The sequence below is a fragment of the Poecile atricapillus genome, chromosome 18, assembly GCF_030490865.1.
Source record: "Poecile atricapillus isolate bPoeAtr1 chromosome 18, bPoeAtr1.hap1, whole genome shotgun sequence".
Classification (NCBI taxonomy): Eukaryota; Metazoa; Chordata; class Aves; order Passeriformes; family Paridae; genus Poecile; species Poecile atricapillus.
The window spans coordinates 8,652,675-8,678,664 of NC_081266.1; the positions used below are offsets into that span (position 1 = coordinate 8,652,675).

At 37.2% G+C, this 25,990-nt stretch overlaps 1 protein-coding gene across 1 annotated transcript in view; it reads right to left on the reverse strand.

Moving 5' to 3' along the window:
• Positions 1-25,990, reverse strand: part of LOC131586079 (1-phosphatidylinositol 4,5-bisphosphate phosphodiesterase zeta-1-like) — a 46,919-nt gene that overhangs the window by 3,998 nt on the left and 16,931 nt on the right. Inside the window, exons 7-14 of the mRNA XM_058852817.1 lie at positions 19,354-19,456; positions 19,139-19,153; positions 17,582-17,610; positions 16,921-17,077; positions 14,878-14,994; positions 5,778-5,950; positions 2,747-2,879; positions 1,049-1,198 (exon numbers count right to left, since the gene is read on the reverse strand). Of these exons, the coding sequence (XP_058708800.1) occupies positions 1,049-1,198; positions 2,747-2,879; positions 5,778-5,950; positions 14,878-14,994; positions 16,921-17,077; positions 17,582-17,610; positions 19,139-19,153; positions 19,354-19,456 (877 nt within the window). The remainder of the gene's footprint in view (positions 1-1,048; positions 1,199-2,746; positions 2,880-5,777; positions 5,951-14,877; positions 14,995-16,920; positions 17,078-17,581; positions 17,611-19,138; positions 19,154-19,353; positions 19,457-25,990) is intronic.

The window sequence follows — 25,990 nt, forward strand, 5'->3', positions numbered from 1 at the left end:
CCAAAATTATAAAGACATTAAGCCTCACTGAAAATTTGTATCTAAAAAAGCCTCAATCAATAATTTTGCAAGTACTTGTAAGCAGCAGTGCCTGATATTTGAATTTGTCTCAGATATTGTGAATTGTTAGGTTGAGTGTTCTTTCATTATCCTGAAGTATACAAATAAAAGGAAACGAAAAGGTTATCAGTGTAAAAATTCATGTTGTAGAAAAACAACTGAGCTCTAAGAGTAATGTCATTTTTCTTGTATAACTCCTCAGCCTCAACTAAGAATCACAAGCAGCTTTATGACTTCCAAACATGAGGGAAAAAAAATGCACCATTTAAAATCCTGTTAAGCTTAATAAAAAAGGTGTGGTGCCTGTTGCCAGCTCCAGTGTTTTGCCTTGCCGTCTTTATTCACTAATAAAAGCTGTTTGTTTTGTCAGAAATGGCTTTGGAAAGCCAGTGTAGTAAACAGCCATTTTACATAAGCCTTTCTCCTTGGCCTATTGGCTTCTGTGTCTGCTCTTTATGAGCAGCCTTTTCATTACAAAAGTTCCAGGAACTCTACTGGCTTAACAAAAGAAACTCCAGCAAGAAAAATACCATGAATATTTTGCCCTATTTTTAACCATTGTGCTCCACTCTGAAAAGTTGCAGATAGGTTACCTGAGGGGGTTTTGGTGGTTGATTTTGTTTTAATTTGGTATTGGGTTTTGAACTTATCTAAGTGCACAAAACCACTGTCTTCATAGCAGCTCTGACTAGTCTCACTTCTTGCAATGAATTAAAATACCACCTGAGCAGTTTCCATCTAGAATGGAACACTGCAGTGGGAAGAATCACCTGCCATTAATATTGTTCTGATTTCAACATCATGGATTTGCATTCAGAGAATATGTTTATTTCAAAAACAGAGAGTGCCATTTATTCATTTTGTTACAAAATCGTGCTCTAGAAAATAAACATAGTGCTGAAGTCTCTCAATGCTACAGTAACAAAAAAAGCCTGGAATGTTGCAGATTTTTTTGAGCTGTTATAGGTGGTTGACATAAAAATATTACCTGTATTCAGGCTCATCACAGGTAAAGTGTACTGGCCAAGGAATTCGTTGTTACACAGAGAAATCTCATCCTGAACGCAGAAGCGTATCATTGCCAGTTCTGGAACTTGGATGTTAAAAGAGAATGTTTCATTCCATTTAGGGCTCAAAGCTAATTAAAGGAGAAAAGAAACAGGATTAAAATATGATTTCTTTTTTTTCTACTCTATAACTAAGCTGCTATCACTAGTTTGAACTGGTAAAGAGTTTCTTTTACCCTAGGTATCTGTGCCCATTTAAACAAATAACTAAACTCCCACTGACTGTAGTGGGGCAAAAGCCTAAGATAGTTGGTGTCATCCCTTAAAAGAGAGAAAAATGAGACAAGGATAGCCAGGTTAAGAACTTCTGCTCAGCTTAAATTTTCCTATAGCCATACCAGTTTCATGCTTTTGCCAAAGTTTCTCCTTTCACAGTGTTGGAAATGAATAAATTCAGGTAGTAAAACGTTCACTTGACTAGAAATACAAAAAGAGAATGTGGAACAGGAGGGGTTTGCCTGGTCTTTAGCAATGTTCATACCGGGAAAAGAAATTCAGGGGCTGATTTTAAACAGCAGCTATCTATAAAAAAGAAAAAGGAAGCATAGAAGACAGAGGCACAGACAAAATGAGATCACAGAAAGCTTGTAGTCTGAGACATCAAGAAGATCTGTATTATAAAGATAAGGGAGTGCTCACAGACAGCTACAAAGAGTACACACTTCACCTGTCAAGCAATTAAGGGATTACTCCTACCAGAGACTTCAAATGAGACGAGTGATGAAGTTACAGCAATTTCTTAAGAAAACCTCGTCATTAAGTTAAGTTAAGTGGTTAAGGCTGGGATAGGGTTAACTTTCTTCATGTCAACCCCTATGGTGCTGCATTTTGGATTTTTGACTCAAACAGCACTGACTACACCCCAGTGTTTGAGCTATTGCTGAACAGGGCTTCCACAGTGTCGAGATTTCTGTCTTTCTCACTGCAGAGCAGCCTCCCCATCCCAGTGAGGGGGCTGGGGGTACCCAGGAAGTTGGGAGGAGGCACAAGTGGTACAGCTGACCCCAGCTGGCCAAGGGGATGTTCCTTACAAATGGTGTCATGCTCACAGCTGGGGGGAAGGAGGAAGGGAGGGCATTCAGAATTGCAGTGTCTGTCTTCCCAAGTAACCTCAGAGCTCCAAAATGAAGCCTTGTTTCCCTGGGAATGGCTCTACACCTGCCTGCCCATGGGAAGTGGTGAATGAATTCCTTATTTTGCTTTGCTTGTGTGGGCAGCTTTTGCTTTATCTATCAAACTGTCTTCTTCTCTACCCGAGGGTTTTCTCATTTTGGCCTTTCCAGCCCTCTTCCCATCCAACTAGAGGAGAACAAGCAAGCAGCTCTTTGGAGCTGAGCTGCTGTCCAGGATGAGCCCACAGCAGTGTGCAAAAAAAACAATTCCACCTTCCTTTAGAAAGGGGGAGTGCTCCCAGCTGTGTGTTTGTGCTTCCTTAATCTATCAGTCTAGAAAAATGGCACACACAGCATGAACTTCTGCTACAGATTTTGTGCCAGGAAATCCTAGTCTAGAGAGAAATAATTGCATTTTCTATAACTCCTTGGGATGCAAAGTTGGTGTTTCCTTATAAAATGTTGTTGTGCTTTGTTCACAGCCTCGAGGAGCAGACTGATGCTCACCATTGCTTCTTACAATACTAGAGTTCTTTCTTGTTTGGTCCTCTGGTACACCATAGATTTCTATCTGCACTGTGGGGTCAGCTTTGTTGGTCCTAGAGATGCTGCTGGGTGGTAACTGATGGCCACTGATCAGCTGGAAAATTAAAGTTATATTGAAATAACTGTAAGAACGAACTAATTCACCACAGCCATATAGTCACCATAATAGAAATAGCTTTCAAAAGAAATTACTTTAAGTATATGCCAGTCATAAACTGGTGTAATAAACACAGTGGAATCAAGAATATGGTGCTTCCTATCTAATTTACTTATATATATATATATATTTTTTTTTTAGAAATATTGTGGTATAGGAGCATGTTTTAACTAGATCAGATTGGTCTGAGCCCAGTCCAAACTGACCTTGAATGGTTAGAGGGATGGGATACACATAACCTCTCTGGGCTGCCTGTGCCAGTGTTTCACCACCCTCTTTATAAATAAATAAATATATAGATAAATAAATAACTGAAATAATATTTTAAACAATAATTTTCAGGTTTTTTTATTCAATAGCTATACATAAAAATTATATTTTGCTACTGTACAAAATAATCCTATTGGAATCAGCCTACAGTGATTTTTACATTTTCTGCTATCGAGCTCATGAATTCCAATCTGTGTGGAGAGGATCAGCATCAAGACCCACCGTGACATCAGCATTGTGCTACAGGGTATGTAGCAGACTGCCTCACCTGTGCCTCATCTCTTGCACAGTGTTCCTTAGTATTAGATAAAAACTCTTCATTCAGTGAGCTTCCTGATGTGTTTTGACCAAAATTTCCAAAAACAGGAAATTTTGTCTCAGACTGCCCTGTAATCTGGCACCCAGACTAAGACAGGATTTATGAAAGTCACAACTTTGTCTGCTTTTTATCTATATTTCAGGGTAGCTAGGAAAGAGTCAACATCTGTGCAGTAATCAGCCTTTTAGGAATCAGTATATAACATGTATTGAGAGAGATATACAAGCCTGAAAGCACAGGTGAAAGATATGACTCCCAATCCTGGTCTCAGGCCTAAGCATCATAAGAGATTCTTATTCCCCTGTCAACCACCCCAAAAATCAAAACCCACAAATCCCACACTTTGCTTTGATATTTTCCAGTGCTTGTAGCACCTTGCCCCCAGAGAAGTTCTAGCCTGAAATACTGAAGAGCAGTGGCTTGGCAAACACTGATGCTCTTTCTTCCTAAGGAATAGCTGCTGCCTTCACCAGGAATCTTTGCAATCACTGATGGGCTGCCCACTAAGGACATGGGAGATTCCTTGCCATGTCCTGAGGGCCATTGCCAAGGCCTGCATGACCCACTGCTAGACCTAGCCTAAGCCTCCCCTGGCATGGGAAAAGAGTGAGTTCTTTCAAGCACACCATGACCCAAATCCATAAATCAAATCAATTTTTGACATCCAAGGTGAAGCAGACATACAGAGTGATGTAAAAATTTAGGAAGCACCTTGAACATCCCTATTTCTGCTTCAAAGGCTCTATGCCTCTTGATGGGAATTGTGGCACATTGGGTTAAGGATAAGGAATTCAGTAACATCAGGCCCTATGTGATTTTTCTATTCTTCATTCGTTCATTCATTCATTCGTTCAGAGAGATTTGCCCTTTAGATGTTTTCTATCTTTGCTTTCTGTTGTCATTTCTGCATTCATCTGGTTAGTAACTTTTTCAGCAGAAGCTGCTTTTCCTTTGACTCCTGCTCCAAATTGCTTTTGTCTTCAACCACAATTTCCTGGTTTTTGCTGCTGGCTATGAATGGGGCTCTCTGTGCCCTTCATTCCCTCAGCCAGTGGGATGCCATTGCCTCTCTGCAGCCCGCACTATCCAGCCTGAAGTCTCAGTCTAAAGTCCTCAATCTTAAACACAGCCTTTCTCTTCTCCAGCTCCTTCCAAACTCAGACACTTCCTCTGCATTGACAATGGTTTTGCCTGTCTCCTGCATTACAATTCAGGGTTTCTCCTCATCCTAATTCCAGCTTCATACAAATTAGGGCTAAAATAAGTGATGTATTTGCCTGGCTGCCTGAAATCATCCAGCAATGTCTATTCACAATTGGTATGCTCACTGTCAGGACACTAGAATGTTCTTGATTAGGTGCGTGCATTATGTAAGTATTTTATAATTGTCACTAACTATTGTTTTATCTCTGCTATTTATTACTCTGAAAGAAACAAAATAGCAATTACACACTAATTATATGCTAATTAAATAGCATTTATGCAAGTGGTATTCTGTGTAATCAGAAATATTACTTTTTCATTGGGAAAAGGGACTTTTCTAATTAGTGAACAATTATAACAAATCTACTTGACCTCAAAATAAAGGCCTTATCTAATCATTTATTTGTAAATGGCATGCATTTCAAGTATTTTTGGGAAGTCAATCACATTATAATTTGGGAGAAGTAGAAATAATTCAAAGACTTATTAATTCATCCCTCCTTTCACCCTTATTTATACCATTTAAGGATTATAAATAGTCTTTTATATATGCATAGAAAGATAATGAGACTTAAAAGAAGCATAAAGCTTCCTATCTTATCTTTAAAAATTTCCATTTGTCAATTAACATTATAATAGTACAGGTGGTATTATTGATAGTGAAAGAAATAACACCCAAAGTGCACATTTGAATTCTGTGTTTTCAGTTCAGCTTCCACATGCACAATTGTCTGGCCCCTTTTTCAGCTACATTATTTATATTTATTTGTACAGCATCATTAAAAATCATGTATTTTTACAGTCTCCTGGAGGCTCTGAACCCCTACATATTTTTAGCAAGCATAAGTGAAATACAGATGGGAAAGCACCCAAGCAGCAGTTGATACTCTGTGAGAGTTTTACCAGCTTGTTGAAAACATTAGTTCCCAACAAACAGGAATAGGAATAAAATGGGGAAAAAAATTAGATAATAATTGCATCTGAAATACATAAAATTTGCTTTCCCATTTTCATGGAACAAAACAACACTTCAGTCATCTTACCCTTATTGACAGAGACATTGGTTTGCTGTATCCTCCCACATTTCGGGGTGTAAATGTGGTATTGCGATCCCTCAAGAATACAGGTTTCAGCACATAGCCACAACCACCATTGTCCAGGAATTTTCCATCTTGCAATTCCATTTGTGTTCCCGGTGTTTGGAAGTTTAAGGCCACTGTAAAATTATATCAGTATTGATTTTAGTGAATTAGATTTGATAACATTTTATAAAAAAAAGTTAAAAAAAATTTCAAATGAGCTTAAGATATCTACATCTTTCAATTCATATGTAGGATCCTGTTATTTCCCTTAAATTAAGTGATACTCAATAACGAATTATTTGTGCACAAAAACAGTACACTCTTTAGAACTGCACCCTCTTTTAAGAACTAATCTATAGATCTTTTTTACATTGCTATACCTCTCTTCCCTTTTCTTTCTAAATTAGACCTTGGAGAATATGAAATAAGAGATCCTTCTCTCTGCAAGAACTGAATTCACATCCTAGTTTCTCTACAGCAGCAAGACCCTGCACTCCAAACCTGCTATCAAAGATCTGGTGCAGAAGTCAAAACCTCAGGATTGTATCTAACCTTAGTTATGGTGCAGAATTCATCACAAAAACATCTCACCCAGAAGATTAAGAAGCTTTAGTTTAGTTAGAATACTCAGTGAAAATACATATAAATTTATAGAACTAGAAGCAATTTTAAAAGTGTTCTTAAATTTATGTGAGCACACACTCTCTTGGAGCTTAATCCTCAAGTACTGGTGATTATTCTAAGAATACACCTGACAGATTTTTTCCTTTCCTTGGCAGTTCAAAACATTTTCAGTTTGCTGCAGCACCAATAATAAAATATCACACTTCTCATCAACAGGATATTGTAATTCATGAGATAAAGCCAACATTGAAATAGACCTGTTTAATGAAATTTCCCCCTATTCCAGTGCATTGGAGCTTCTTGTCACATTCCAAATAGAAAATGCAGAAGTCAAATCAGCAATGAATTATGACATTATGAACCCATGACATGTGTTAAACAGAGAATGATAAGAAGTCATTTACTTAAAAGGATGGTTTGGTAGGAATGAAAAAAGAAGACTTTAAGCAGTTCAAGTGACTCATAATAATTCATAAAGAGGACCTTATTACATTTTCCTGGGAGATAATATGAATGCATTGAATGAACATTTGACATAATGCAAAAATCCTTATTGCAAGTGGAAAACACACAAAATTGTTTTCACTGCAAAAATTACTCATTCCTTCACTGCTTTGATGATCATTTTAAAATATTCTGAAGCAAACAACACAAATAGGAATGAAGCAGCTGGTACAATGGACCTGATATTTATAATATGATATATAAACACATGTTTTTGGTGGGGTTACTTCTGAAGAGCTCTGGTTCCATAGTCTCAAAACCAATTAATGGGTGGAATACATGAAGTGCTCCCAGAGTGCATCATCTGTTTAATCTGAAAGGAATCCCATCTGTGCTAGCTAAAATTGCTCTGCATCATGAACCAACATGCAGCAAGTAGGAATAACTGGAAACCTTGTCTAGAAAAACCTCAAACAAAACAAAAAAAGCCTCCAAAACAAAACACAACATGCACTCCTGCTTTGATCTAAGTGTTAATGTAAAGACATGATTTTATGTTAATATACACAGGAATTTTGTTTTACCTTTAACAACAGAAACCAAACTTCAGAGTGTTCATATTGCCCATTGCCCACCATTGCCTTTTTTAAACAGGGTTGGTATTTTCTTGGTATGGTTTTGGCAGCGGTTCAAAATTTTCTCTTTATGACTCAACCCATCATCCAGAAACAGCCCCAAATTTGGTGCTATATGATGCTTGTATATTTTAATGCACTGAATCAAGCTGTGCAGAGGATGCTACAGGAGCTGCAACCCTGTGGCCCCTGGAAGTCTGAACTACAGATAAGCCAGGATCTCTCAGTCCTCAGGTGAGTCCTAGGCCACACTTTCAGGATACGTGGGTTTAAAAGTGCAACTGAAATTAGGCACATCGAACAGTCAGCTTCAAATAGCAGCTTCCACATGATGAACCAAATTACATGATTGCACATAATGAGACTATTGCTAAATTTACCAAGCTTTATAGGCGACTAAGCAGGAAAATCTGATGTAACAACAGCAACAAGCAAACGAGAATACTTTATATTTTATCACATTAGGAAAATTACTTTTGCAACACAAGTGAAGGGCAATGTTATTATGGGTTGATATCTCTAAACATCAGCACTGTGTTTTCACTTAATTTAATTTGACCTTAAGAACAAGTTAAGAAACGCATGGAACAGTAGTTTTAATTTACTTACTGGTTTCTTTGTATTGCAAGTTTTAAGGTGATTAAGCAAATGTGAGATTTTGTGTCATATTCTCTGAGATGCAAACCTCTACTAAAACTGTTTACAGGGCTCATAGCTGCTTGGAGCCTCCCAGGGCACTACTTTATGGTGCATTGATGTACAATTTTTCTTTTTAAACAGGTGCAGTATAGCCCTAACACTTCTTGAGAAATGGCAAGGATCATAAACTAAAAGCTATGCCCAGCAGCTTGGGCTGAGCAATATCTTTCTGCAAACAATCCTGAACTTCTACCCAGTGTTTCATTTTAGCTTTGGTGAATTCAAGAGCAGAACTGTTCAATAATATTCTTTGTACTTTTGTTTTATGAAACAGTATAAATTTAATGCATGTATGAAGAGAGATTTAAACTGACAGTTTATTTTGGAAAGAAACCCAAATGAGCTTGCAATGAAACCATCTGAGCAGTACATAATCTTAATGCATGGTTTTCATGGGGAAGTAAAGGCATCTGAAGTTGAACACGGTGTACATTAAATTTTCTCCTCGGTCCTTTCATTAAGCACCAGAAGAATTTTAATATTGACATCAAAATCAAAGCAGCACAGCAAAACATGGGCTTGGGGAACAACCTGAGCAAAGCAATTCTTCACTGTGATTCCTGCACCTAAAACAGATTTAACTATTCCTAGAACCATGAGGCTAAATCCCCTTCAGATCAGAGTATTGAATACTCAAATCATCTTGCAAAGTACCAAAGCTGCCATGGCAGTCCCAGTAAGCCCCAGGTGTAAATAACTTCATATGGCAAATTGAGGTTAGGAAATAGACTAGCTCCAAAAAATGAGCCAATCCATAATACACAGAAGAATATTATTTTTGACCCCAAACCTCTGTATCACAAGCAGTTAACTGAAGTCAGTTCCACCACTAATTGCAGAACTAAAGACACTCTAAATATTCATACACAGCACCTTCTATAGGTGCCACCATTCAAGACATAATTGATTTGTGGACTAAAAGCAAAAGCTTTGTAAAACCAAAATGAGAATTGTGACTGTGATTTGAAGGCATTGAGGAAAACTGCACATCTTTTGATCCTGCCTCTCATTAATATTCCCAGTGGGACTTTTAAATTGTAATTTTTTATTTTTTGTTCTTTGCTTGCTGGTTCTATCAGCTACATCACAACCATAAGGTTTAATGCATTTTCCCATTTAAATGGGAAGATTTTAAAATAGATAAGGACACATTTGTCACCATTTTTTCTTGAAATGGGTTACTTAATTGCATTTTATGCCATTTAAAAATGCATCTCAAAATGTATCAATTTTATGCCCTTTCAAAAAAACTCATATTCAGAAAGCACTCACAGTGCCAATGTTCCTATCCCCATGGTTTACCTCACTCATTTGAATCTAAAGAGATGTAATAGATCACACTTTTATCAGCCTTCTTGTCTTGCTCTCAGCTCTTTCCAGTTGTCTGTGCTCTTAAAGTGGGCCACTCACAATGAATGCAACGAAAATCTGTGCCTCAGATATCCCAAATCTGAGCTGAATTCCACCCAGCCTGGGAAATGCTATTGCAAACAGGAGCGTATCCTAATGCTCTGGAATGTTGCCATTGCTTATGAGATGATCAATGTGATTGGATTTGAAGCCACTGCTTTCATTCCACACCAGCACTCCAAGCTGGGCACAGACTGTCTAGGCTTTCTTCTCACATGCAGGTCACAGCTGCACTCAATCCATCACTGCCCAAATTTACAGAAATATTTCAGAAGTCCAGGAAAGATGGAGCGAGACTATTTACAGGGGCATAACAGGACAGGGGGGAAGAGCTTCAAAGTGAAAGAGAATAAACCCGTGAAGAGGTGAGACCCCACACAAACTTTATGAGCAAGGACTTTGGTCTACTAGACCAAAAATAAAGAAAAAAAACCTCTTTTTTTTCTACCAGAAAAAAAATAAAATATATAATGATTGATTTTCCTACAACACAGAGCAAGCTTATATGGACAATATACATTTTGGCATAAAAAGTATCACCTCTCTTCCTGGCAAAAAAAAAAAAATCAGTAAAACTGTATTTTTTCTCTTCCCTAACAGACTCCAAATTATATTAATCTTAATGATAACTTCTGGCTTTATTTTTCACCTACACATTTTGAAATGGTTGTTTTCACTCTACAGAAGCTTGATTTATGGCTTACAACGTGAGGGATTCTGCCGTAGGAAGAGGGACTGCTCCTCTGAGAGCTGAATAAATGCATAACTGCATGACATAACATCCTTAAAATGTGCAGTCAGTCTTTTTTGTATGGTCTTTGGGCCAGTTTAATACTGTGGCTCTAAAGACACTGTCATTAGAAATGTGAAGAATCCAGTCACACAGTTCATAACTGCTGACATTGCTCCTACTTCATTACAAGTGGTCCTACTGGAAAAGAGATGTCAGGTGATTAAGAGTCCTCCATTGTCCAAGTAAATCTGCAAAGGGTTTAAGTAGAGATCCTCTCTTGTGAGATTCTCATGGGAAAAGTACCTAAAGCATTTCTGATAAATTATCAGATCTGAAAATCTAAATTGATTTTTGCTGTCTAATTAATGTGTCAGTCTGAAAGTCACACTTCAGTGTAAGTCTGAGTATTTTTGGTTGTCATTTGACCAATTTTACACCTGAAATGTTTCCAAAATAATTTTTAAAATTTACTTAACTTGTGATTCTTGGCAGAAAAGTGAATATTATCAGCTTCCCTCTCCTGTTTTAGTCTGGAGTCACTGACAAGTTTTAGAACAAGATCAGCAACTACTTCAGAAACAATTGTGTTCCTGCAATTTTTTCCCATCTTCCTTTAAAATTTATTAGACTTCACATAAATTATTTACTATTCTATTGGTTGTCTGCAGTGAAGACAGCTGGAAAAACTGATAAAATGGAATTTCAGTGTTTCTTTGCTTTACAGTGAAATTCCAGTATCTATGACACACACCAAAAACTGCCTAAAAAGAAGCAGAATAGCCCAAGAGCTTTTTCATAAACCTGGCAGTAGAAGCATTTCTGCAGAAGAGACATAAAACCTTCATTCAAAACCACTCCCAGCATTTGGAGCCATTCCAAAGGAAAGTTGAGTGCATTTGGAGAGCTTCAGATGTTGAATCATATTATCCCACCTATCTTGCAGGTGTCTACACCTGAATTAGCAGTACCACTTCACTCTTTGTGAAGACTAAATCAGTGAAATTCAAGGGAAAACATTAAAAAAAAAATTAGTCCTCTAGGTTTCACTTCCTAAGGAGGCATTTCTGGACTATTAAAACCAGTAGAAGAGAGCAATAATATAGTTATTGACACAGAACCCAAGCAGGGTCGGGTTTGAGTCATTTTAATTTCCACAGGTGAGGCATACCAAGATCAAAATTAGTTGGTTTCTTTTCCCTTGGTTGCTTCAGAGGTTAAAATCAGAACTAGTTAGAGAGCTCCTTATCACTCCTCTTTTCATGCATCATTTTTTACCATATTTTGTCATATTATTGCACACAAGACTGAACCACAAAACAGATGTGACAAAATTGCCAAGCTGCATTTCAGTGTCACAGTCCAAAATAAAACCTACAGAAAGTAAAAAACCCATCATACAAGTACAACTTTCACAGCAGCATATAAATTTATGCACACCCCAAAAAGCACATATGAGATATTCTGAAATAAAATTCTCTACCTACAACACCATGGTTTTCTCCTGTAAGTTATGGCATGTTTTGGTCATTCCTGCAGAGTGCTTTGGTACATGTAGAACATTTCCAAATGCCACATTCAAAAGGTTATTTAAGTCTTTTTTTATGATTTTCACCAAGGCTTTCTTTCATTTTGGATTTTTGTTGTTTTTTTCAGTCTATATAAAACAACTGATATCAGTTTATTTAAATAAATGTCCTGAATTTTATTTCCCTGCATAAATCTTTCCATTTCATTTTATTTCCTAAATAAAAAGGAGACATGGATACATCAAACCAGTTCTTTCCAGTGCCTCACTGCAGTTGTATGCAGGAGGCATACTAATTTTCACAGACTATGAAAAGTGAGGGTTTTTCTCCATAAGACCTCTTTTTTCCCAAAACCTCCTGTTCTTATGAGTCTCAATTTTCAGAGAATGGACAGGGAGTACACAGTGATATCCAAAAGCTATTTTGTGGAAACTCTGTACTTTTTACTGAGCTTTTTAACTTGCCTTCCTCTGGAAATTAGGTTTACACAATTACATGTCTTGTCCTCAGCCCCAAAAAGTCTTGAGCCTGTTGGACCATTTCATCCTGCTTTAGCTGAGTGCCAGGCTGCTCCAAGTTAATATGTTCCAAGCAATTCAGAGAAAATTGCTGGCAAGGTACAGAAGAAAGCACTGTTTTGAGTCAATCACTAAGGGAAGTGAAGGAGTAACTCAGTTCTCATAATTACAAGATGCAGAGGCCTGGAAGGCAGTGTTATGTGTAGGTTTGAACAAAACCTAATATATTTTCTTTGCCCAGCCAGAAAGGTTATGGATGTTAAAGGAATGTAAGCTTGCAGGTGTGGGGAGGAGAAGGGAGTTAAGAAGGGGAATAGGTGGCAAAGAGAAATCCAAGAGTCCTTTGAAGAGTTTCAGGGAATTGCAAAAGGGATCTAGAGGATTCACTTCTGTGCATGGGGTGTAAAGCACAAAGGCAGGCAGACAGGAGGGGTGTGTGAATTATACAGACATGGGACAGATATAAAAATCAAAAGTCTGTGTTAAATCAGTGAAAGGACATCAGCAGAAGATTCACTGAGATACCCTCACTTTGGGAGTTGCATTGTGAAGAGCTGCTATATTTCTGCCAAACAGCTATCTAAAGCAGATTAGGGAATAAATAGATCTAACATAGCTTGGAAATAATGTATGTGGAGAATTGTTTTTAATCAGCCTATTCCCATGTGAAAAATAGAGGGGTTTTTAAGTGAAGATGCAAATGAAGTGACCAAGAGGGCAAATCTAACCACTTCCTGCAGATTTTTAATTCTTCCAGGAAGGGGCCCAAACCCCCTATGCACCAAAAGTCATATGTTTTGCATATAAATGGTTAGACTGACTTCTCATTAAGGCACACTCTGAGTAAACAGCCAGTGTAGTAATTTTGAAAGATTTTGGCGCTGTCTGTGATCTAACAAATGGTTATCCTTTGCAGAGATAAGTGTGGAGATTCACAGGCTAGAAAGAAAACTAGTAAATTGCAGTATGATAAGACTGGGAGATTAATTCAATTTTAAATTAAGGACCTCTGGCGAGTGCTTTCTCTAAGAATGAAACAAACTTCCTAGTTTTTAATGGCAATGTATAGTTTAGATAGCAATGATAGCACACAGGGAGGGCAGCACCCCGGGTAAATAATCCAGACATGGCACTAAGTGTGGATGAACCACAAGGACACAACATAATCAAACCAATTTCACACAGTATGGTGATGAGAAGATACTTGGATAGTCCAGCACAAGTCCAAATCTGTACTGCAAATAAGCATTTATGAGGACATAGAAGCAAGTCAAATTTATACTAAATAGTAATTTTTGTACTCCTTATGTAGTTATGTAAAATAACAGTCAGGATGGAGAAAGTAACTTGTCACAGAAGATATATGGAGAGCTGAGAAAGGAAACAAGTGGAAAAGGAAGCCTGGAACAAGGGTGACATAAGCTCCAGGGCCCTACAGACAGAATGAAATCTGTGCCTGTCCTTGGATGAGTGTGTATTTCAACATAACAAGGTGAATCCACACCTCTCACCTCTCAAAACCGAGAGCCTAAGGCAAAGTGCCCTGCTCACCCCACAGTCTCCCTCAGGTGGCCTTGGCAAAGACTCAAAGACAGAATATATACCTGGGTACAAAAACTATTCTGCTCTACTTTACCTAGGGCTGAAGAAAATTTAGCAGGCAAACATAGAAATATGTTCTGGAACTGAGAATCTTTTAAACTGAAGAATAAACACGTGAAGGTAAAATTGTCTCTAAAGCCATTAAAAAGGACAAAATGCTTACAGGTGAGAGGTTTTCCAAAGCCTGCTGGGTACAGAAGTCATGCCATGCTTATTTTGAAAAAATTCAAATAAATAACTTTCAATGAAGAAGCAGAAGTTAGCACTTTTTTTTGTTGCCCAGGAAACGAATATGTTTTGTACTGGAAATTAAAATTCTACATGTATGTTCATCTGAATAAAGACTGGAGACTCCCAGCAGCTCCCAGCTGTCTCTGGATGTTGTGCTGACCAGGAATGTTTGAGTGCTGCCTTGTGTAGCATATCCTGTTCTGGGAATTTTTGGCACTACTATCAATTGTTGTGCTCACATCTGCACCTAAGCAAGTCACAGAGTGCCACTGAAAACCCACAGACCCTTCAGAAGAAACTTGCATTGCTGAGTAACGGAAACTTAAAAATGCTGAGCTTGTTATTAGTGATTTTCTTAATATCCAATTCAAAGAGGTAGTTTAAAGAGATTAATAAAATAGAATAAATGGAATATCTGGCATAGGAAACAGCTATTTAACACAAAGTGATATTTACAATTACTAGTGAGAAAAAACTGGTGGAATATGTGGGTTGAAGGAAAATTTTATACAACAAAAATTAAAATAATGCCACTGGGGGAAAATTACGTAACCTACATAACACCAGAATACTATAGGAAGCAAGAAACTCCTTTATCTGTAAAGCCTAGAATGCAATAGTTTCTGCAAGGATACATACCCATCTGACACCCTACATTCCAGAACTCCTGAGGATTATAATTTGACGAGCTCATTCTTGTTCCCTTGGGGTAAATTCTTGTAATAAATCTTGTAGTATGTGAAATAAACTCTTTAGCTGATAAACAGAAGGATAAAATCTTGGTAAGAAAACCTTTGTTATTAAAGAAATCCTATTTGAACAAATAATAAAAATACAGTAATTTGATCCAGCAATATTTTTACACAATATTATGCCAATTTATTCTATTTTAACATCATTTTATTTTGAAATATATTCATTTGTTCATTTAATAATTAATTTTTAAACCTTAATATTTTGTGTGTATTTGAATCTGACAGTATTCCTGTATAAAGAAATATATATTCCTTTGTAAGAAGTTCATTATCCAAAAACCATCCCTTCCCTGAAATATTCTGTTTCTTCACCTTTTTGCAGGGTAACCTTATGATTTCTACACTAAAGCCTACTGTATTCTCATGGGAAACTGAGACACAGGAAACTGCACAAAAGTTTCCCCCTTCTATAATAGCTCAAAATGAAAAAAAAAGGAAAAAAAATCATCTTTAGATGATCTTGGCTTGTTTGTTGTTTGGAGGTTTAAATAAAATGGCTAAATAATATTAGGACCAGGGAAGAGCACGTTTTCAAAAGCCACTGAAATTCTTGTTATATAAGCCTCAGAAGATAACTATCATGTACATTGTTTTTCCTTCTGCTGGCAGTGTTCCCTCCTTTCTCATATGTAAGCATTGACTGCAGGGATGTGGGAAACTTCAGATGACTTCTATCTGCACGATTCCTTTTTAGTGATTAAACAAAAATCTACATTTCCAGGGTCATCTCTCTGATCTCCATTTTCCTCTCACCTCATTTTTTGTTTGTTTAGCGGTTTTGTTTGGTAGAGTTTGGTTTGCTTTGTTGTTTGGGGGTGGTTTTATTGAGGGGGAGGAGAGGTTCTAGAGCTACTTTTCTATCTCCTAGAGTGCTGGAGGAACCAGAGAGAGGACTCAGTGGCTGGAAAATCCTACTTTGTGACACTGTTCAGCATCATTCACCTCGCCAGCTGTTGCCCTGAAAACTAAAACCTGATAATGTTTTCATAGCTTTAGTTACTTTCCCATGGAAGTTCTATAAACAGAAGTTGTTTATCACATTCCTTCTAAGAAACATCTTTTGATGGACGTTTCACACGACCAGTGTGCTTGGGAAGGTGTAACTTAATTATCCAATTCCTGGTCATTGTTGAGAATCTATAAATACTGGGGTCAGAAAATAAAGTTCCTTCTTTCCTGTTCTACCACTGGAAAGTGTTCATGTGAATCATTTTGTGTCCTTTAGCAACAGCCAGCCACTGAATCACCTCCACAAAGTGAGTGGGCATGTGGCAGCCTTCATTGTCATTGTCACTGTCATGCTCGGTGATCTCTGCTTTTAACGCTCCCTCGGGGCTCTCTGCAGGCAGCTGGAGCTCAAACAGCAGAGGCTGCACCAAATGGAGCTGCTCCAGCCCAGAATGGTTTGGATAATTCAGTTTGGCTGGGATGGAAGGTCTGCTCCAGTGGAGCAAGCTGCCTGCTCTGGGGTTTATCCATCCCATTAATGAGGACTCTCTTATCTGCACTTGTCACCAAAGCCAGGCGACTGCCGAGCCAACTCCGCTCAGTTCTCAGCCCAGACATGGGGGTGGGGAGGGAGGTGGTGAAATTTATTCCACGCTTTTTCAAGTGCTGACTGCAATTCCTAAATTACTTGATGCAGAAAACAATGAATCGAAAGGCAGACGTACATTTTTTAGACTGTGTTAATATTTGTTCTTATAAAAATACACGGAATTAAAGCAAAGTTGAATTTCAGTTTTCCTCCCAAAGCCAACAGAAATAAAAATATTATGCAAAGTACATATCTAAAACAGTGTTATACAAAGAACCAAATAAAATCAGACAGCAGGTGTTTCATAAAATTTTAACCCTTCAATGCCTAAGCAGTGAAGCAATCATAGCACCAATGTAACTTTTAACTGATTGACTCAAAAGAAATTACCTGAAGATCTTAAAAGTTTTCGTGCTGCACTCTCTCCAACTGAATTATTTTCATAACACTGCTGATGCTGCAGGGAATGCTCAAAGCTCACAAACTTCTGAGATTTGGTATAAACCACGAGGTCTGACAATGCAAGGGCAATCTTTCCCTTTCTCACCTAAACATCATCAGATGAATAATGGAATAAAAAAGTCACAATGATGAGTATTTCATTATTATTAATATTAATAATTCAGAGAAACAATCATTTTGGATGCATAAAGCATGAAAAAATATGTCACAGTTAATGAATCTAATAAATATGACCTTTAATAGTGAGATCTGATCTGCTGAGAGAAAACTGAGGTTATTGTGCCCACGTTTATCACAGCAATCATAGGGTGAGTGGAGAGATCCTTCCTAGCAGAATGTTCTTCTCAATAGCTTTACAGTTTTCCTGCTCCTAAGAGTGGTTTGCAAATAATATAATTTTTCATGGCTTTTAATGTTGCTCCTTAAAAATATACCTCCAACTTTCTATTCATAAATATATAAAGTACTAGAAAAGACCAACAGAATAAACTCATCTATAAAATGTAGAATAACAGGAAAATATTACATTGCGCCAAGAAAATTAATCAAAGGCCTATTCCTTTAAGCATTGCCCTGAAGTTAGGAAAACTCTTTTCTTCTTGATTAAGGTTGAAAGTTCTCTCACCAAAATCTTCATTTAGTCTTGCTCAATTACCAAAATAAGCCAAAGTGACTGAAATTTTACCAGGATCTTCTCTCTTACAGAGAAGCACTGTGTGACCACTTCATTTTCCTCAGCATAACTTCTGAGCTAATTGGGGGCTCAGAGCACTGCTGATCTCAGATCAGAGAGCTGCTGATGCTAATCATGTTTACATTCCATTAAAGCTTTTGAAGGCAAATTCTCATCCCACAAAATAATAGAGATTACCTGCTCATGGCTCTTAAACTATGCAACGTTCAAGTGCATTAATTATTCTGGGGCTATGTCCCATGAGGACACCAGGAGTCTACTGCCATGGAAATCCTGAAAAATACAACTCTGGAGGCAGGCAAAGCCAGCAGCATCACTGGGGTATCTTGGCTGTGGATTCAAATGCTCTCCCACCCTCCCATAAAGCAATACAGTGGGACATCAAGGCAAATATTCCAACAGAGTGGGACCCTGGAAACCACTTTCTCTTCTGCCTGGGAAACATGAGCAGATCCTTTTTGTTGCTGCTGTTTAAGAGTCTGTGGAATTCATTCTAGTCCGTTACATGGTCCTACAAATATTCTTGAAACCTATTGTCTAGAGAGCTGGTCCTTCCTGGTCAGAGTCCATCCTTCCTCAGAATTTTTCCTTACTATTTCTCCATGTCAGTTGGAATGAGAAAGAAGAAAAAAACTTTCAAATCATATAAAAAAAAAGAGACACTGCTTCTCAGCGAGAGTGCTGGGCTCTGAGGAGCACTGCTGGTTTAGCCACATTCAGGCAATCAGAGCATGATGTGCAAGAGTGACTGGGTACACCAGGTGCTGCCTGACATCCTAAAAAAGCTGAACAAGGCAGTTTCAACCTTGATGAAGCAACAGATTTTCCGTGGTAGAGAGTTATAGTTGGTTAAAAAAACTAAGTTCAATTTGACTTTCAAACACCAAATTTTTACACTTTTTTCAGAAATAAAGTTAAGTCTCTGCATGATAAATCTAAAAACACCTCTTCAGCTCCAGGTGCTGAAAAATGTTCCAGCACAACCAGGAATGTGCACCTAATTTAATGCAAAAAAATCCAGAACTGAAGAAAATAGGAGACTTTATCTATCTTAAAAATAGACTGGAAGACCTGGGGAAGAAATGGTTAACTCTGCCTGTTGTCATCAGGTACTGCTGTAAGTGTTCTCTATACATAGTTCCAGGAGAGCCATGGCACCAACAAAACACATCTTAAATCTACTGTGGGACCGAGAGCCTGGGACAAGCACAAGTTTTGAGAGAGGAAAATGTTGAAGTTCAAGATGGGAGCACAGGAAGGGGTTGATTTTGAGTTGGGTACTAAAATGTGGTCCAGTCTGACTTTTCTTATAAGAGTAGGAAAACTCTGAAACCTCGAGCTAAAAAATGTAATTTCCAAATGCACTGATCTTAGTAATTTTAAAGTTTTCTCTTTAAATTTTAAATTAAATTTAAAATATAAATTATTTTAAAATAACTTATTTATAACAACTTTTCAGTTTAGTCTCTATTTTAAGATAATCGAGTTTCTTTAAAAAAAAAAATCTGTGTGTTCTCTATATTCAATTGCAGCAAAAGTTACCTTTGGTTTTTTTTGAGGTGGGGGTGAAAGTCTATGATCTCTTCTTCTTCTGGTGGGACTCCTTGATGGCTGAAGAGGTAACGTGTCATGTGCGTCGTCATCCTCAGACTCAGATTCAGAGTCACTCAGTTCCTCTGTCTCACCACCATATTCAGCATCCATCCTGAGCAGACCTTCCTCAATTGTTCCAACTTTTTTATTTTTTATCAGAACTTTGAATTTTAATGCCTATAGAAAAGAGGTTGAACAATAGTAACTAGAATTACTTAGGTTTTCATCTCTTGGTGTTATTTAACCAATCTTCAAAGTTGTTTATTAAATATAATGATGTGAGGTTGCAAAATGAATTAAAATAGAGTGAGGCAGAAGCCAAAGCCAAAGAAACCAAACAGAATCTGGGGATCAATGTACACAACAGAATGAGCCTATCTAACACCATGACAGGAAAAAAGGCTCTCTGCCACAGGAACCCAGATGCTGAAACTATGAAAAGATAAAAGTAGAAAGCTAAGTAAGAGCCAAAAGTGATAGCCAGGCAAGACATAGAAGGTATATTTTTTTACTTATTTTTTTACTTCTATTTTAAGCCTAAATGTACTTCTATGTGTATATACACACTTAAAGATGTGTCTGCTATTCATTTGGAATGTTTTCATCTATCACTAAGCCTGCAGGAAATTTGTTATTTGATTAATGCCTTTGTGCATATCTCTCTGGTGTACCAAATGAAAACTTTTGTTTATAACTTGTGTTATTTTACAGTAGAACCTTATGCTGGTCTTACCTGGCCAGGGAAACAAAAGTTTGGTGATTTTGCCTAAGCAGTTTCTCTATTTTTAAATAGACGTGTATCAACCTCCATAATATGTAATGTAAAGGGAGAAAAACATCATTGAATTATATTGATTCTAACAGCATGGCTTTCATCTATGGAACAGAATCCTATGAGTATATATTTCACTTCAATTTACAAAACTATATTAATAGTAAAGCTTCTATTATGCAGCAGTACATCTGTGCACAGGAGCTGTCAGGGAGTAACAGGACTTACTGTCACTCTTGAATAAAGTGATCCACAAAAATGTTCTTTGAATTTCCTATGCTCTAGTGGAAAGGAAGATTACACTACTGGGAGTGTGGCGGGAAGAGGGAACAAAAAAATTCACAATAAATGAAAGGTAACTGAAATGCTGTGTTTTAAGGTATCCACGAAGTAAATATGAAAGGTATGGATAACAGAAATATATAAAGCCAAAGTTTTTTAGTAGAAACCAGAGCCATAGGCAAGGATAGAGACATTCCATTTATTTCCATTGCAAGCTCCATTGCTCATAATCCCCCTATCGCTTCAGATCTCGTGTTGGTAGTTTGCCAGGGTGCCAGTGGAATGAGACATCCTATGCCCAATATCTATCAATGCCATGCTGCTGGAAGGTTTGATTAGTCTCTCTGCACTGGTGACTCAGGATAAGGATGCCCTTTAACATTGCCTTCATTTCTTATTAATGCACTCTTTTTTTTATTTTTCTCTGGTATTTTTAGAAGAGTTTTAATATGATTAATGCTACTCATGTTTTTTAAGAGTTCTGAATTTTGCTTTGCATGTTCACATTTCCCAGTATCTAAAAGCAATTCTATCCACTTTTGATCTTGTATTTTGTTATTCATGGGAAGACTTCATTCTACAAATAAAAAAAAATAAAATAAAATAAAAAAAGACCTGGTATACAAGGGAAGAAAAAACTATCTATGGTTACATTACTGCCTCCTATATGCAAACATAACTTTAAGTAAAAAAAGACAATAGTGTGTGTGTGTAATGATATAAAAATGGGTCATGATGTCAATCAGTCTCTAAAATTCTGTTTGCGAGCTGTTAGCAAAAACATAAACATCCTGAGGTAGGAGAAGTTTTTTAAGGTTTGCTTTGTTTTCTACAAAGGTAACATTCTAAAATCATGGTTCTTTTCAGAAACAGTTACAAAAATACTCCAGAGAATTTGCTATTTTTTGGCCAGAAGCAAATGACAATAATAGTTACCCCCAATCACTGAAAGTGAAACACAGAGTGAAAAAATGGCATAGGCTTTTGTCTGAACTTCACACATCTTCAAAAAAACTTATAACAAATGTATGGTTACAAATTCAGTGACTGTGTGAAATCTGAGTTCTTTAATTGGTAATCAGCACTGCTAAGCATGTGACACCTTCTTCTCTACATGTCCAGGTCTTCTAAGAGAGCTGAAAAGCCTTTTAATGAGCTGAAAGTCTGAGCATTCACTATAACTTCTCCTTTCTAGTTTTATTATGAAAGGCAAAATATGTTAAAAATACATTTGCTGTTTACTTCTATAAAAACTGCAAGCATACTAAAAAATTCAAATATGTAAAACATCATAGGACCTCCCTAGAGCATAGTGGGACTTCAAGACTGGCATAAGCAAAAACCTCGAAGTGCAATCAACTAGAACAAATATTTACATAATTAAATGAACAAAACCTTTTTCTTGTGCATTCTGGTTAATGGGATGTATAACACAAATCAGCTGAAGTAATGCCAAGTTTCCAAGATAAAAATCACAAGCACTTTGGATCGGGCAAACCCACCTATTGATGACTACAATTAATGTGAAAATTCAGTGCCCAGAAATGTAAGGAACAAACCCTGGATTTGAGACAGAAGTATTAAAGACAGAATAGCTTCTCCTGTTTAAATTGAGCTTGTTGTTCTCCCTTCTTCTCTCCTGACCAGCTGTAGGTGCTCAGTTAGAGGAATATCAAGCCTTGAAAATCTTGCTAAGTAACAAAGTTAAAATCTCTTCTGAGTTTTACATAATATTCTATTTCAAGAATGATACTGCTGCCTTAAATACTGATATAGGGTTAAGATACAACACCTCCTGTGAAGTCTGACACAGGGAAAGGTTTTGAGACAATGACAAGATTTGTTAAGTACAACTGTTAAAAAAACCCAACACCAGCTATCTTTAACGAATCACACTTAGTGAAGTGTGAATGGATGTCTTTGTGGCAGCCTTATAAATCACAGTTATCATCTACAGATACTTTATATCAATACTGTATACTTATTATACAGATATTTTTAATCAATACCACCAGCAAGGTCTGAGCTCTAGGCAAACAAATATTAATTATATCAGGAGCAGCATTTTAGCTACCTCATAGCAAGTTTTCCTACAACACATTTACCCAGTGAGAAGCACCCTACCCTGAAAATTCCATTTCTGTGTTGTGCTCTGTAGTAGACTTCAGGTAAGTCTACTTACCTTAAGTCTACTTAAGGATAAATAGCTGTGCTATAGCTGAAACTATATTCTACATGGGCAACTAAATCTCTGGATGCATTGGAAATAAGTCCAGATGATTGCAGAGAAAGATGAGATGGTTACAGGTTGGCTCAGAGTCTTCATTGCACAGATTCCTTACCAAAGTTCAATGGTCCAAGAAGATGCCTTACCAAACAAACCACATGATTTTTATACACCAAATAAGCCATTGACCCAAGACCTACCTGGGTAATGATATAAAATATGGCAATGTCTTGTTTTTAGTTATCTCCTGAAGTTGCTTTACAATGCAAAGAAGCTATTAACAGATAATGACTGTCACATGTTTACCACATTTCTGGGAAAATCATGTTCCCTCAAGAGTGCAATGCCTAAAAATAGTGAAGGAATTAGATGAGTCTTCTGTATGTACTCACTACAGCCTAGAGATTCCTGAAATTTTATGAGAAACAGTATGGATTTTTTTATTATTATTTTTGAGGTCATCACCAAGACATACCACATTCTTTTTTTTTTTTTTTTCATATTTTTTGTAAAGAATAGATGCCATAGACTGATCAAAAGGCATAAGAGTGACTAGAAACATTTTGACTTGCTAAGAAACAAAAGTATTTCTGATGCAAAGACTTGGTCAAGACATTTGCATATGTGAATGTGTTGGTCAAAATAAATAGGAATTAATCTCATAAATGAAGCAACAGAATTAGATGTGCTTAATCTTGAATTTCTCACTGAAAACACTCACTGTGTAGAGAAAGCTCTCCTTTTTATACTGAGTAGATAAAGGTGAAGAAAAGTGTGAAGGATGAGTCCTGGCTTATGGAGTTAGCTGGTTTTCCCCATAATAGCAGAATTTAAAATATCCATAGCCCATGAAGTTGTACTGGAGACCTTCTATTGATCTTTCTCAAGGATCTCATTAAACAGATCCTTTTATTTGGACACCACAGGTTTAACAACCATAGGGAAGCCTTGGCAATCCTGGCCAGAAATGCTTCTGAGACATCACAATGCAGTAATTGATCTTGCAGCTGTGTGGTAAACATTAAAGAGAACTTGTAAAATCACAGTAGTTGCCACTTCACTTTCAGTTAATCACACAGCAATATCTCATTCCAGCTTTGTGACAGGAAACCTGCAAATAATAAAAGATTCCTAACTATCTGATATATCTATCCTGTCAGCAGTGTAAGGCAGTTCAATGCTCTACAATGCAAAATAATTGAGGAACAAACTTTCATCAAAGCATCAATGTGCTTACATTCTTTTCTGTGTTATATTGGATGCCCACATGCTCCTTTCAATTGCTGTCAGATCTCTTGAGAGGAAGAACACAGCAGGGTAAGTAAAACCTTATCTCTTCTAGCATCCTGATATTTTCTAAGTTCATCTACAAATTGCTGCATAAGGCACTTCATTCCTTCACTTTCTATCAGCACATCACCAGGAGTGCTGGTACAACCAGCAGAGATGTCTGGCGCCCGTCACTGATGTCAAATCTAATTTAATGCAGGACCTGACTCAAAGGACCTGTTATTCCAGTGAAGATTAGAGGGAGTTCATGAAGTCTCTTTAGAAGCACCATGATGGCCAAGACTGGGAGCAGAGAATTGTATCAGGTCTGTCGCTTTGGGTGGCAAAACATCTTCTTGGGAAAGAGATGGGACAGGTGAAGCTTAAAAGCAGCCTCAGTTTCTCATGGGATAAAGTTTGTGGGAAAGAAAGAAGTAGTGCAAAAGTCTTCTCCTTCCTCCATATGTAGAGGAGGAATTGTGTGCTGAGATGCCACAGGATACAGGAATTGCAGGGAATTAATAATATCAATATAGTCAGATGGAAGTGTGAATATATGACTGAAGGCAAAGAATTAAAAAACCTTTAGTCCTGAAATTTTCTGGGGTTTGTTTTTCAGATGAAGCAAGTGTTGGGAAAAGCAGAGAGAGGAAGTGTTCAGTGATCCTCCGCTTTTATTTCCTGCGCCTCCATGTGATTTTCACTTAGAATTACAATGGTAGGAGACATCATTGCAAGGTGGTCCAAGGAACCACCTAAGAGTGGGCGTGTTCCTCATTTTAACCTCCTTCCACACACACACAATCATCTCAGTTGACAAAGGTATAGTTCAAGACCTACTTAAAGAAAGAAGTAGAAGATTGACCATATAAAAGAAAATTATTTCGATGGAAGCCTCCAAAACTCCAAAACCTAAAAGGAACCTGTAGTTGTCTAATGTTTCTTTGAAGTGTTTGGAGAAACTATGTGATTTCCCACTTCATGTACACACAAAATAACCATTCAATTCTGATCTTGAAGAACACTGAGGTGGCTTTTTCCCTTTTCTTGCTAATGCTCCATCTTGAAAAAAGTGGACCAACAACTTATATAGGTGACAGCTTTTTTCTTTTTCACACTAACTGAGGATCCTTCCAACAAAGAGCATTTCAAATTCATCATTTGTGGTTCTGTAACATCTCTTTTGCACAGCTTGAGTAAAGCAGTCTGAAGACTAAATTCAGAATTTGGTTTTCTCAAATGACAATGAATTTACCCAGGCCTTGAAAATGCACAAGGTCCCAAGCTTTAAAGATGTGATGTCACTAAACTCCTTTTTTGGCTCTTCAAAAAGATGCCAGCCAAAGTCAAGCTTATAACTGAATTTACAAATTCAGTCATAGCTACATATTTCCATTGCTAAGTAAAGTCCTACTGACTTTTCTTACATGCATGATCAGAAAACCTAGGAGAAACAGAGAAGATCCTCATTTGTGTTCATTCTCAAGATAATAATTTTCTGAATTAAAACTTTTGTAATCAGGTGACGACAGTGGCGTTATTTAGGTAATCCTTACACCTTGCACAGATGGGAAATATGTCTCACAATACTTTAATATGTTAAAAGCTCAGGAGAATTAATCTCAGCTGACAGCATTTCCATACATAGACCCAGCAATCCATTTTCAGGCAAAACTCTACAGAGCTGACTCATGAAAACTCTAAGCTGTGGAAATATGAAGTATGAACTCCCTGTATCACAGTAACCATATGGTAAGGGACATATATCATAGAAATTAATATTTTTAAGTGTGTGATTCAGTGATTCCATTTCACTGATTTTGTGCTTGCTTCAGAGGACATATGATCCTTGCACATCTCCTACACTGAATCCAGCCGTGATTTGAGAAGCTTTACAACAAGCCCTCCTGTTTGATAGAGTTTAGATTTTTTTCCTAATTGAAAAAACAGTTTTCAAGGCTTCAAAATTATGTTGGAAACCATGATGCAAAAAAATATATTGCTACAATAAAAAAAAAAAAGGGTGGAGAAACATGAACATTAAATATTACAACATTGTCATGGAAATATAAGAGTACGGTAATACTTCAGCACATCTTCTTGCACAGATCACTTCAAAAATATTTTTCCTTGACAAATCCTTAAAAAATTATTTTAAACA